The sequence below is a fragment of the Echeneis naucrates genome, chromosome 7 (assembly GCF_900963305.1).
Source record: "Echeneis naucrates chromosome 7, fEcheNa1.1, whole genome shotgun sequence".
Taxonomy (NCBI): Eukaryota; Metazoa; Chordata; class Actinopteri; order Carangiformes; family Echeneidae; genus Echeneis; species Echeneis naucrates.
Window position 1 is genome coordinate 1,714,429 of NC_042517.1, and position 12,609 is coordinate 1,727,037.

Below are 12,609 nucleotides of genomic sequence, written 5' to 3' on the forward strand. Positions count from 1 at the left end.
CAGCTATGTGTCAGTGTCGTTTGTGTGTTTGTGTCTATTTGTTCGTCAAATTTGCAGCCCGTGTTAGAAAAGATAAGTCATTACCACTCAGCTGTGTGTGTCTGTGTGTGTGTGCGTTTGATTGAGTGTGAGCTGAGATGTGACTGAAGGGGAATATTAAACAGGATGTGACAGAACTGTGACTGACAGAGGAAGATAAGGGCGGCGAGGAGGAGGATGGAGGGATGAAGAGAACCACGGCAAGAGAGCAAATGAGACGGTTGAGAGAGGCAGAGAATGTGGAAGGTGAGAGAGAGATCGACCTGGACCTGAACGGGATCGTCTGCTGAGACCTAAACCGACACCAAACTGCTGCTTCTGTTGTTGCGTCGAGGGAGAACTGATCCAGGACGGATCCAGACCAGGTCCGAACAGAACGGATCCAGATCAGGGAGGTACAAATTCAGAGCAGGAAAGAGCAGATCAGGATCCAGACCAGGAGCAGAACATCTGGAAGTCAATTCAACACACATGCTGCTCAGGCGCACAACACAATACATGCTGCAGTTAAGCTGAAATAAATGTTTTCAATGCTAACGTTAGCAGGCGTCGCAATAAAAAAAAAAAAAAAAAAAAAACGAACTAACTTAAAACTGGGTCCTTTAAACTAAAACTGTTTCTGCACTGATCGGGTGACACATCAAATAAGAAATCGATCACAAGAAAAATTGGTTTGAAAAAGCGAAAGTCACCTAAAAACAAGTTGGTGGCGGAGTAAAGATGAAGTAAGCTGTTGATGCTGATGCATTCAGGATTATCAGGCTCTCCTCCGTTTGAAAGGTCACGAAATGAGATCAGAGATATTTAGAGTTCATCATCCGTCATTAAATTCTACAGCACATTTTATGAATCTGGCCTCTAAATGTTCAGGGTTATTTCCCCGGTGACAAGACACAGCCAGAATTAATAAGATATAGTTCGAAGCAGAAGGACAGATATGTCGGCATTGAAACGGGGGAAACAATCGGAGTGAAGAAGTGAAAACAGCGAGGGAGCGGTGCTGCTGACACGCAGCGGTTTCCCCTCCAAGCCTTCTTCCCTGCCTCTTCAATCATTCCATCAAATAACAGAAGCATAATCAAAGATGTCTTCCTCATCTGGAGCTTTCATTTAGAGAGAAGAGAGAAGAGAAGAGAGTGGATGCCAGAAGGATCACTTAAATATCACCCAGACGGGAACAACTTAAATAAAATAATATAAAAAAAGATGGAGGGCCGCGTATGATGGATCGCTCTCATAAACCGGACTCCGAGTCCAGTAAGAAGAACGACAGAGCCGAGTGTCTTCAGGCAGAAAGAGGGAGGAAAAAAACAAAAAGCCAAGCAAACAACAATCCAGCGAGACGACAGACAGGGATGGAAATAAAGTGACGGCATGAGGGGGCAGAAAAGTGATGACAAATTTGACTGAATATGATGTGGAGAGGAAAAAACAGCATCCAAAATGAAATAAACAGACCAGAGGAAGAGATTTATGACAGAAGTAGCTGGAAAATGTTTCCTTCTTAATTGGACTAATGTCGCAATAACACGTGGAGCCGGCGGTATCTCCTCTCTGCTTTTTGTTTTTATTGTTTGCCGTCAGTGTCGCAGCGTTCAACGGGGAAAGAAGTGCCTGACAAATGGCAGCAAATCACAGAGAATAACAGGAAAAAAAGGATGAATCATTTAAAAAGAAGCAGTTTAAAAACAACAACAAAAGAGCGAGACGTTCCATCAACCCAAAGAAGTCAGACGCACAATAAACAGAGAGAGAAGAGACGCTGAAAATTCATCCATCCATGGAATGAGAGCGACAGTCAGATTGGGATTAACGAAGCGGCCTCTGAGATCACGTGAGGATGAATCATGATCCATCCGGACTCCGTCGCTGTCTCTGCAGTCCGTACGGTTTATTAAAGCTCCTTCTGTCTCTTCGTGCCAAGACCAAAAATAAAATGAGGGGATGAAAGTCAAATCAAATCAAATCACCAGCCCGACAGATTGTAGTTTGATATTTTAAATGTCGTTTGTACTGTGACATATTTCAGATGCAAAGTTCTCAGTTAGAACTCGAACTTCCTGAAGGTTGTGTTCATACATCAGACGATGTAATTCAGTCTTAGAAATGTTGCGCCGCGGAGCCCTAACTGCGTTTTGCTCCTCCACTTTTACCTGCAGGACTTTCCGACGGCTGGTTCCTAATCTGTTTTGGCACCTCAGAGGAAATCATTTCTGGACAAATCAAAATGAACTCAGAACGGATCCTGAAAAAAACAAGAAACATTCAGGAAATCATTTTGAGAGCGAAACGAGAGTGAAAGAAAGGAATCGACAGAGAGACCACATGACTGCTGTGGCAGTTCGACGATGAGACACAGGTGGGACACATTAACGTGCGGACAGGCATGACAGGAAGTGGGGAGTGAAACCCTCATTTCAAAATAAAGCAGGAAGTGTGACAAAATCAACGTTCACCCGTACAAGCAGACACTTTGCTCGGCTCGGCCTTCCTCAGGTTCTGGTTTCTCAGCTGTTTCACTGAAAAGAAGTGAACTCCAGGCGACCTTTTCTTTTTTCAAATACAAATGAACCTGGACTCTGTTTTCCTCTTCGTGGCACCGTCGTTGGAAAAAAGATCACCATGTTGAAGAAGAGAGAAGCTGCAGTTGAGTGTTTTTAACGTAAAACACCAGAACTACCAAACAACAACAACACATCTCGGTTTTAGACGCACACACAGACACACACTAACCAGAGAGCGGGAGACGTGTAATATTTACAGCTCTGTGCTGCATCAGCAAATCACCGCAGCGGCTTAGATCGATGTTGTGTGTTTGTGCGCGTTGTCTGAATGTTCAGGCAGGCATCGAACTCTACATCACTTTGCTGTCGCCGCAGGAACAAACGCTCAGGGGGGCGTTAATCTGCTCCCACCTGTCAGAGGCCAAGCTGAACAAAGTCGCTGCTGAGTTTGTACACAAAATCACAATCGGACCCACACGGACCCACACTTGGCGGACAGCACGCAGTATTTCTCCTGGACGTCTGCAAAAAAATGTCAACCTGACCTGACCTGAAGATATCTGTGAAATTAAAAACAACATTTAAATGTTACATTTTAATAATAATTATTATTATTATATATTACCTTCACTGATAAAGCATTTTAAACAGACTGTGGAGATTCATTTACATTCATATTGTCATCTTTTTTTTTTTTCTTCTTAATAGGAGCAGAAAGAAATCAAAGTTTAACTCTCCAAATGTCCTTTCACTCCATGAAACTGGATAATCCACTTAAAATGCTCAGAGACTGACAGGAAAGTAGTTTGATGATAATAACTGCAGTCGGCACAGACAGGAAGTGGAGTCTGCTGGACGTGTTACTTCGAACACTTCAGCTGCAGCTTTCAGATTTACATTTCTGATTGATTGTTTGTTCCTGTATGGAGGAGAAGTCCTGGATGATCCCGTCCCGTCTTTACGTTCCCTCGGTTTAATTCACTCTCATCCTGCTTGCTTTTTTTTTACATTTGGTAAGTTGTTAAGTTTCACATTTTTCCATTAAAGAAAAAAATATGCAGCTCCGTCAACCTGCATCAAGTGAAAGTCCATTTTGGCTTTTTTTGAATCCTGAAGCTCCGTGGATTTATATTCTGACTCCACTAAGCTTCGCGTAGTGAAGAGAATCCTGGGCTGGTGGACCTGAATGAATAATGGATGAATGGATGGATGGATGGAAGCCTGTTTAAGCCAAAAATAATAAAAAAAAAAACTGCCTCTCTGAGCTACGGCCAATTAATTTTACTCCGTCAAACCTTAACCACAGTATTGGCAGACCAGAGAACGGTCACATTCGTCACTGTGGAAGGCAGAGCTGTCCCACACGTTTCGCCTAAATCCTCCACAGGAAGTGCCCCTCGATGAGAGCCATCACTTTTCTTTTTTTGTCCAGATGACTCCAATCAGCCAGATGGAAGCAAATGAGAGATAACTTGACTTGTTTCTCATTGATCTGGTGCAGCGGGGCAGAAGGGGGCAGGTAGTGCTGCTGCAGAGAGCTTTAAATATTCTCTCTGTGCTCCTGAGGCAAAAACAAGGTTAACACCCCCCCACCCCCCCCCCCCCCCCCCCCCCCCACCCCCGCCACATCTTCCCATTCATTTATCTTCCAGCAGACGCTCGGCATGCTACACGGCTGGCCTGGATGCGCTAACAAGTTGATTAATGGCTGCGGTGAGCAGTTCTAAATTCCCCACCCTCACCTTTACCCGTCTCCATCTGTCAGCTACAACCGTCTGACTATCGAGAAACGTTAGTTAGCGTGGAAAAGGAGGATCCTGGTGTCTCTGAGAGGGAACGGCGAGTTTCTGCCTCACTGTTCGCCGACAATAACCGTGAACTTTCCTGACCCTGGAGGTGAGGTGGAACCACCACGGATGCCGGACTTCATTGAGATCCAGAGATTCTGGAGTGAACACGGGGAGCTTTATCCTGCTGATACCGTTCCCATGAAGTCCTGGACTTGGTCTGAACCAGGTCTCAGTCAGCCAAAGTCACATCCAGATGAATGAAGGTACCAAAGTCTCCCCCAGCCTGCATGTAGCCACAAACCATTTTTTAAATTGCAAACATATGAGATTAACAGAACTGAAATCCTTCCCGCTTTTCAACCATCAGCTCAAACAGACATAATATTGATGCTTGAATGAATCAAAAAGCAACATGAGAATCTGGTGATGTTCATTAAAAACAGCCGAAAGCCGTAATTTGAATTTTGGTGCGTCATTTTGAACACACAGACTGTTCGCTGAGCGAAGATGAAAGTTGGAGGGAATGAAAAAGAAGAGAGGGACTGAAGAGGATGTCACGGCTGCATCTTCGTCCCTCTGGCCCTCAACGCCGTTAACGAAGACACGTTGGATGTCTCCTCCGTCAGACAGCAAGACGCCAAGTTTATCTCTCTGCTGCACCGACAGATTCAAGAGACGCTTCAGCAGCTGGAGGTGCGACGTGACGTGCACGTCAATCCTGCAGACTGAAGAACTGCATGCGTTTCTGGCCCATTTTCCCACGTGACACTAAATTTTTAGATTTTAGAAGTTTGACCTCATTTGGTATGAAATCAAAAGTTCAGAAACTGAACCTTAAAACCAGCCGTCAGGACTTCTGGAACTTTGTGATGTCACAGTGAAAGCAGCCAGCTCCAACCAAACAGGATTTGGTTTCTTTGAGTGATTCTTTTTTCTTCTTTCTCATTTGATCTGTTTTTATTTCATTTTGTTGATTTGAGGAGATGTGATAAGACGATGAAGATGATTTTATCTTCCCTTACGTTACAAATAAAAAACACGGAAGATTTAAAATGCAGGAGCTGTGAGAAGTGATTTGTCAGTTTAAATAAATGTACTGGAAGACAAGCTTTCAAGTTTTGAGGAGAAACCTGCACAAAATATTAATTTCTATCTTCTGAGCACATTTATTTTGAGCAGAAATCCTCGTCCCTCTCTGCCGTCGCACTCTTCAACTCACTCGACTTTTATTTATTTATTTTCGCTCGACTTGTTTTGTTTGAGAGCCATTATCTCTCCGTTGCCTCTTGTGGGCTTTCTTTGTTTCACTGATTCTATTTCACTCGGCAGCTGAGAGCTCTTCATACTCCGATGAAGAGGCTGCGTCAGGTGGCAATGACGTCTCTGCCGTTTTCACACAGAAAAGAAAAAACTCAAAACCACAAGAAGGCAAAACAGATTTGATTGTGATAACAAGCTTCCAAAGGATCAAGTCCTGCTGGCCAGTCCCATGAGGTTGAACTGTTCAGCACACACAAGGAAATAAAATCACTAATACTAATCTTAAAAAAAAGGATAGCACAGGCGAGTTCTTATTTTTAACCCAGCTCAGGCTCAGCTTTTACCATTTAAAATATAAACCACAGAAGAAGACTACAAACATTAATATTCAGTAACTGATTCAGATGTGCAGTGAAATCCATCCCTGAGTCGTGACAGAAAACAACTACAGGCCAGACTGGAGCCGCAGTCGAGCCAGAGAGTACGCAAGGCCACCAGAAAGAAGCAAAAAAAAAAAAGCAAACAAAGGCTGGATCTTCACAATAACGTCACAACAACTGTGCGTCTGGCACAAGAAGAAGAATCTATACGAGGCAAGGCCTCATGGGAAAACATGTCTCCTGCATCTGTTCATACAGTGTGAAAGAATTATGAATGCTAATACGAACTGCACTTCACATGCTAATGTGCGGGAGTTAACATAACAACCGCAGCTGGGTTGGTTGGATGCAAGCTGCACAACATGAGAGCGCCGGTACGGCTTTGTGCGTTCAACAAAACGAAACATCATTTTGTGTTGGTGTTGCGTGACTCCACCTAACCAACAGGAATGAGGTCGGAGCCGTTCTGAAGCAGTTTAATCGTACTGTGTTTGCGCGGCGTCTCTCACGTGTCTGACTGCAGCTCTGCCGAGCAGCAGCAGGCAGAACGCCACTGTCATGGCCGCGTACCATGTCAACAGAGTGTCGACGGCCAGCCGGAACTCAGGATGTGACGTCACAGACTGGCCCCGCCCCAAACGGACGTAGACCAGCAGACGTATCTCGGCGGCCCGGCGGCCCTGCAGCCAGCAGTGGTACACGCCTGAAAGGGAGATTTAGATTTAGATTTGTGTGGAATCATCGTCACTATGTTACGTTTCAGGAGCCACGATTTTAATCTGAAATAATTTACTAATCAAACTTGGTACCCGAGTCGTGACTTCTTGCAGGTTTAAACACCAGGTGGTGTCCGGCGTCGATCAGCCGCCTGGTGGGCGTGGTGCTGCCGTTACTGTCAGCTGAGTAGTCAAAGCGATAGATCGGCTCGGATCCTCGGTCCCAGGCCACGGCCATGTTGGGTTTGGCCCCGGGGCAGCCCAGAGTCAGGACGTGGTCGGCTGGGTGGTTCAGGTAGAACACGGGGACCGGCGCTGGCTTTGAGGCAGAACTGCAACCAGGAAACAAATATGGATGAAAACAATCTTTATCATTTGACATACTTTCCAAAAAAAGTTCATGTCTCTGGATGTTTTCAGTACCAGCTAGACATCGACGGCTTTCTGTAGGTTTAGTTTTCCGGTGCTGTGCAAACTTGGTTTTCGACTCTTTGTCGTGTTCTGACGAACATTTTTGTGCAAAACTTGTCATTTTTTTATCCATAATTTCCATAATTATCTGCGTTCTTACCTGTACCCAAGAAATTCCATCAGAGCGAGGAGCTTTGAGGGGGGCGGAGCTTCAGCTTGGCAAGCCACTTGGCATCTTTTGACCTCCAACTGGGCCCCAGCTCTCCTCTGGTTCGAAAGTCCAAAGGCGGCGGGCACCGCCCCTGAGCCGCATGATGCGACTTTCTGATTGGCCCTTCTGAAGCGTACGTGGAGGAAGTCGGAGCGGATGTAGCAGAGTCCCACGCGGATCTTTTCTCCTGGAGGTCCACAGCGATCGCACACCGACCACGGCCGGAAACTGGTGAAGATCTGATACGGCGGGCGAACCGAGCCGAGGCCTTTACCGCCGTTCATTTTCTCGCTCTTTCTTTCCCCTGGCGACCTGAAACGACCAAATCAGTAAATCCTCATCAGTGGAACACAACAGGACGGATATTTTTACTGTAACTTTTGGTTTTAACACAAAACTGAGAGAGAGAGACCGGAACAAGCGATCCAACAACCCTTCGCCAAACGATTCACTTTGTTTAAACAACATTTTGAGGTTCTACTTTTCTGTTGCACACGCTGTTTTATTAACTAGAAAATAATGGTTTCATAAAATGGTGGTTATATTGTCAGTAGATTCCTGATTAATCATTTTTAATTTTTTAGAATTGTTTCCCACAGAGCCAGCCGGAATCAGACGTCACCTCGCGTTGAAGCTGAGGACTCGTCCCTCCTGGACGTCCAGGTCGTACCCGGAGAAGAAGTCCTTCTGGGCCGAGCCGCAGATGTAGAGGCCGGAGTCGTCGGCCCCCACTCTGAAGATCAACAGGCTGAAGAGACGGATGGAGAATCGACTCCGCAGGTCGCCGCCGTGGGGGACCCTGCTGCTGTCCAGCAGCTTGTTGCCATGGTGATCGGTCAGGGCTTTGGTGTCCTCGGAGCTGCCCAGATGTTCCTTATAGAACCAAACAACCGACTGGACCTGAGACAGACGCGGGCCGAGGATCGATCAGATCAATACCGGGGGAATTCATCATTCATCATTCATCAGCAGATGATTGTCATATCTAACACGTCTTCAAACTCAGCTCCTTACTTTGACCTTGTAAAAAAATGACTTCACTGACACGCCGTCTTTGCGTTGCTCCTACCTGCTGTGGTTTGCAGCGGCAGGGCAGCTCCACCGTCGCTCCGGCCAGGTAGGCAGCGTTGGTGAAGGTCAGGAAAGCGGGACAGGCTCTTCTGGCAAAGACGTCCTTCTTTTCCTCCGGAGCCTCGTAGCTCCACACCTCAGGGTGCAGGACGAGGAGGAGGAGGAGCGAGTTCATAGGAGCTGCACAAGTCCTCACTGTGACAGAATAATTCCTGTTTCCCAGAGAAACTGTGCGAGTTTTCAGATCTGAAGGTGTTTACGTTCAAAAGTCTCCATGATGGAATCTCCTGGCCTCCTCCTGCTCACGCTGAACTTTCCTTTCTTTGATAAAGCCAAAGATTACCCCCACCCCAAAAAAAATACGCCGTCTCCGTTTCCTGTGATGTGGACAAAAACCTCGGGTTGCCACAGTAACGCTGTGCACGCGGTAGGCGAGCACGGCACATCATAATTTGTTCTGCCAGCCAACTGGAATTAAGCTGTAAATGAACCTGAGCAGCAGCGATACGGATTTTCTGGTTGGGTGAAGTAGATGAGGACTGAATTCCTTCAGTAGATATGAAGGCCACATTCTTCTTGTTTGGGCTGTCAGAGAAGAGTCTGTTCTGTAAGAAGAGCCAGTCTGTGTCCACGAGTTCGATTGGAGTCCAAGTTTTCACTTCGTTTATGAACTCAGTAAAGGTTTTCCTGTGGGTTCAGTTCAGAGGTAAATTCAGAGGGAGTGGGGGGGGGCAGTGGAACCCTAACCCTAACCCTAACCCTGTGGATGGTAAGGTCAGGTCAAAGTCCATGCTGGTGCTTTACTTAAATGTTTGAGCCCCCCCCCCACTCTGCTGACAGAGAAAACTCCACTTGGCTCTGGCGGACTTCGGGGTTTTGTTGGTGCAAGGTGAGCTCAGCTTCATCCACTTAAGTCATCCTGCACTTCCTCACAGCGGCTGCTGTAATGTTATAAAGAAGAAACAAATGAGTGCAGCGAAGCGGGTCCCTGCTGAACACCCCCAGGTCCTCATGTCTCATCAGGTTCCACCAGTCCACCGCCCGGGGACACAAACAAGACTCAGCCCGGCTGAGAAGTGTGCGTCAGCATCACAGAAGGTGTGAGGGCAGCAGGATGACTAACTGTGTGTTCAGAGGAATAAATACGACCCCCCGTCAACAAAATGGAGTTCAGTTCATTTTCAAAAACACCAAATGTGCACTAATCAGCTGACATCTGCTGACAATCCCAGTCTTCATTTGGTTATCATCTTTTTTTACGCTGTGGACTCAGTTACACAACTACAACACAACAAAACAAACTTCAACACGTGTACACATCTGCAACAAAAATATTAGAATACTGAAATTCAACACAATCTGGCTGCTTTCTAATTAAACAAACAAACAAACAAAAAAGCTGAAAACACAACGGGACAATATTGTGAAATGTAATAAGTGATAATTGTTGTGTTTTCCTGGTGGATTATTGCACATTTCTGGCTGGTAAAATAATTTAACATTGCAGCTTTAAAGCTTTAATTCCAAGAAACTATATAAATCAGAAAACACTGATTTACCTTCACTGGGATAAAAGAATGGTTGAATCAGAGCAATAAAAGAGAAACCTTTTTTTTTTACTTCTTTAAATTGGCTTTAATTTAACTAATTTTGATTATGAATGACAAACAATTTCTTCTACTTTAGTGTTAGAGAGTTTTAAAAACAAGCTGTCAAAATGTCCTTCACTTTATGATGTCACGAAATGAAACGCTTACAGAACTGATTTTGAGCTGAAGGTCATCCATCGTCTTGAATTCAAGCATCAGACTTCACCAGCTGATGATTGACGGAGCCAAGAGGATTAAACCTTGAATTTATAGTTTAAAATCTTCTTAAAAATACATAAAAATATCATTTCGTCTCTCAGGAAGAGACAGCATTCCCCGTCTCCTGTGCTGTCCTTGAAACTTACATTTTCATCCTCATCCACGAAATCACAACGTTCAACTGAAGAATGTTTCAAATATTTGTGTTCTCGTGTTCACGTGCCGAACATTTACACAACAACCACACAAGTGGTGCTGAGAAAATGAGTCGGCGCTCTGGAGAAAGTCGACACCTGTCATCATTTCATTCAGCTTCATTTTTCTGCAGGAAGGTAAATTACTTTGTCAACTTCCTGACACTGTTTGGTTGAGAGCATGATAGAATTTTCTCTGCGGTGCATCAATCATGACAAGTAGCTTTCAAAGCTCTTGTCAGATTATTTCGGCAGCAAAACTGAAAGTGTCAAAAAATAAATAAATAAATAAATAAATCAAGCCATCTTAGAAAGTGAGAAAAAAAACATATATAACTGTCATCCTCTCCGAGAAGGAGACGGGATGGAAGCTGGAAACTGATTTTACTGCTCACCAAACTTCACTTATCGATCCGTCCTCCCGCTAACTTTTGTTTATTTCCTCCAGCCGCTCTTTAAGATTCAAACGGAAGCATTCGACACACTCGGGAACAAAACTGCAGCTCGCACACAGAAATGGAGAGCGCAGTCTGCTCGGCATGCAAACACAGAAAACCTGACGGTCATCGATAAACCTGGATCCATTTTTTCCAGCCCACTCTGCTGTTATCTCTTTTCTCTTGGACACTTTGTTCCTCTCACATGTGCAACTTTTACTCTCCTGTCTGGAAGCCTACAACATGTTTGTGTGGGAAAAATGTATGTGAGGCTTGTTGAGCAGAGGTGTGAAGAGTCACACGGTCATGATTCTGTTCTAAACTTTCTGTCGTCTTCTGGCTTTGGATCCGAAACGTGGACCTTCCACTGGAGATGTCTGAGCTCTCCGGGGACGGGAGCAGGCTGGGGGGAGGTCAGCTCCTGAGGGGCGGGGTGACGCTGGACACCAATGAGCCCAAACACGATGTCTCTGGATTCAGGAACAGGAGGCCCGTTGAGGAAACAAACTCCGCTGAGCCCCCCCCACCCCTCGCTGCCCGGCTCCAAACACAGACCTCCTCTGTTGGCTGCCGGGCTGCAGCACTCGAACAGTTGGCTACTGATCTGCTTCGATCAAAGAGCGCTGAAGGGCAGCAGCTGAAGGAGGAGGAGGAAGAGCTCTGTTGTGGCTTAATCATCGGAGTTGTGCTAATTTCTGCTGCTGTTTATGGAGAACAACCGCATCTTGGCAAAATCCACCAACTGCTCATCTGCCAGCTGTGCAGCTCTGCTCTCTGATATTGGACCATTATGAGTTTGAGTTGACGGAGTCCTAAAGGGCGACTTAATACAAACCTGTAATATGGAATCTGCAATCCACAGAAAACAAGATCAACACAAAAGAAAAGAATCTATGCTACCTTTGTATTTGTTATTTCCACCATTGGTTTTCTGTTATGCTGCTGTCTTCAGCAGTCGATGTGATTGTATTAGATCAATGAGATACTGATTAGATATTCCAAACACATAACAGCTGTGAGAGACACAAATCCTGAAAAGAAAGGAAACATAAAGTTTAAGAGATTATCATTTATGCCATTCAGCTTTAAAATTGTTACAGAAAACTAAATAATTAGGTGCATTTCCCTTTCAGGGCCGGTTTAATGGAGGGAAGCTATTCGGGGCATTCTTGGAGCTTTGACCAGCGCTCAGTGACATCCATCATCATCACCATCCACACTGATCGTCCGTGCAGCCAATCCCGGTCAACATTTGGCGAAGGCGGTGTTCATCCCCGTCCGGTCGCCATTTAATGTCTGCGTTGACACATCAAGACGAACAACCGTTCCCACTCCCCTCTGGGTGAATTCACTAAATCACCACTCAAACAGAAAAGCCCAGAGTCCCCAAAGCGTCTGAGTCAGGACAGAAAGGACAAAAAAAAACAAACATCCTGAAATCATCTGAGTTCCTACAATGGAATGAAGTCCTAAAGATGAACATGATGGGACCAGAGGAACCTTTACATCAGTTTGCTTTATTTAAGTGAAACATCTCGAATCTGGAAAGGTCAGCAAAGGTCAGAGAGCAGGCTGACTGAACGACGTGGATGGACGTGGAAGAAAACAAGAGGCCAAATGGCTGACGTGGTGTATAATCCCCCCGGCATGTTCCAGCATGTCCTCAGACCTGAAGGTGCTTCAGAGCTCCGCACCAACAGCTGGTCTCTGAAGCATCCGATGCTCATTACCGAGAGCAGCAGCCTCTCATCCGGATGCCAAGGACCCAAGAAGAAGGAGAAACAAGAG

At 45.5% G+C, this 12,609-nt stretch overlaps 1 protein-coding gene across 1 annotated transcript; it reads right to left on the reverse strand.

Annotated features, from left to right (window-relative positions):
* Nucleotides 1–6,449: 6,449 nt before the first annotated feature.
* LOC115046818 (Ig-like V-type domain-containing protein FAM187A) lies at nt 6,450–8,557 on the reverse strand. Its single transcript, XM_029507442.1, is given in 5 exon segments — nt 6,450–6,676; nt 6,783–7,021; nt 7,261–7,615; nt 7,929–8,211; nt 8,381–8,557. Coding segments are annotated over 5 exon segments (1,281 nt in total).
* Nucleotides 8,558–12,609: the final 4,052 nt, after the last annotated feature.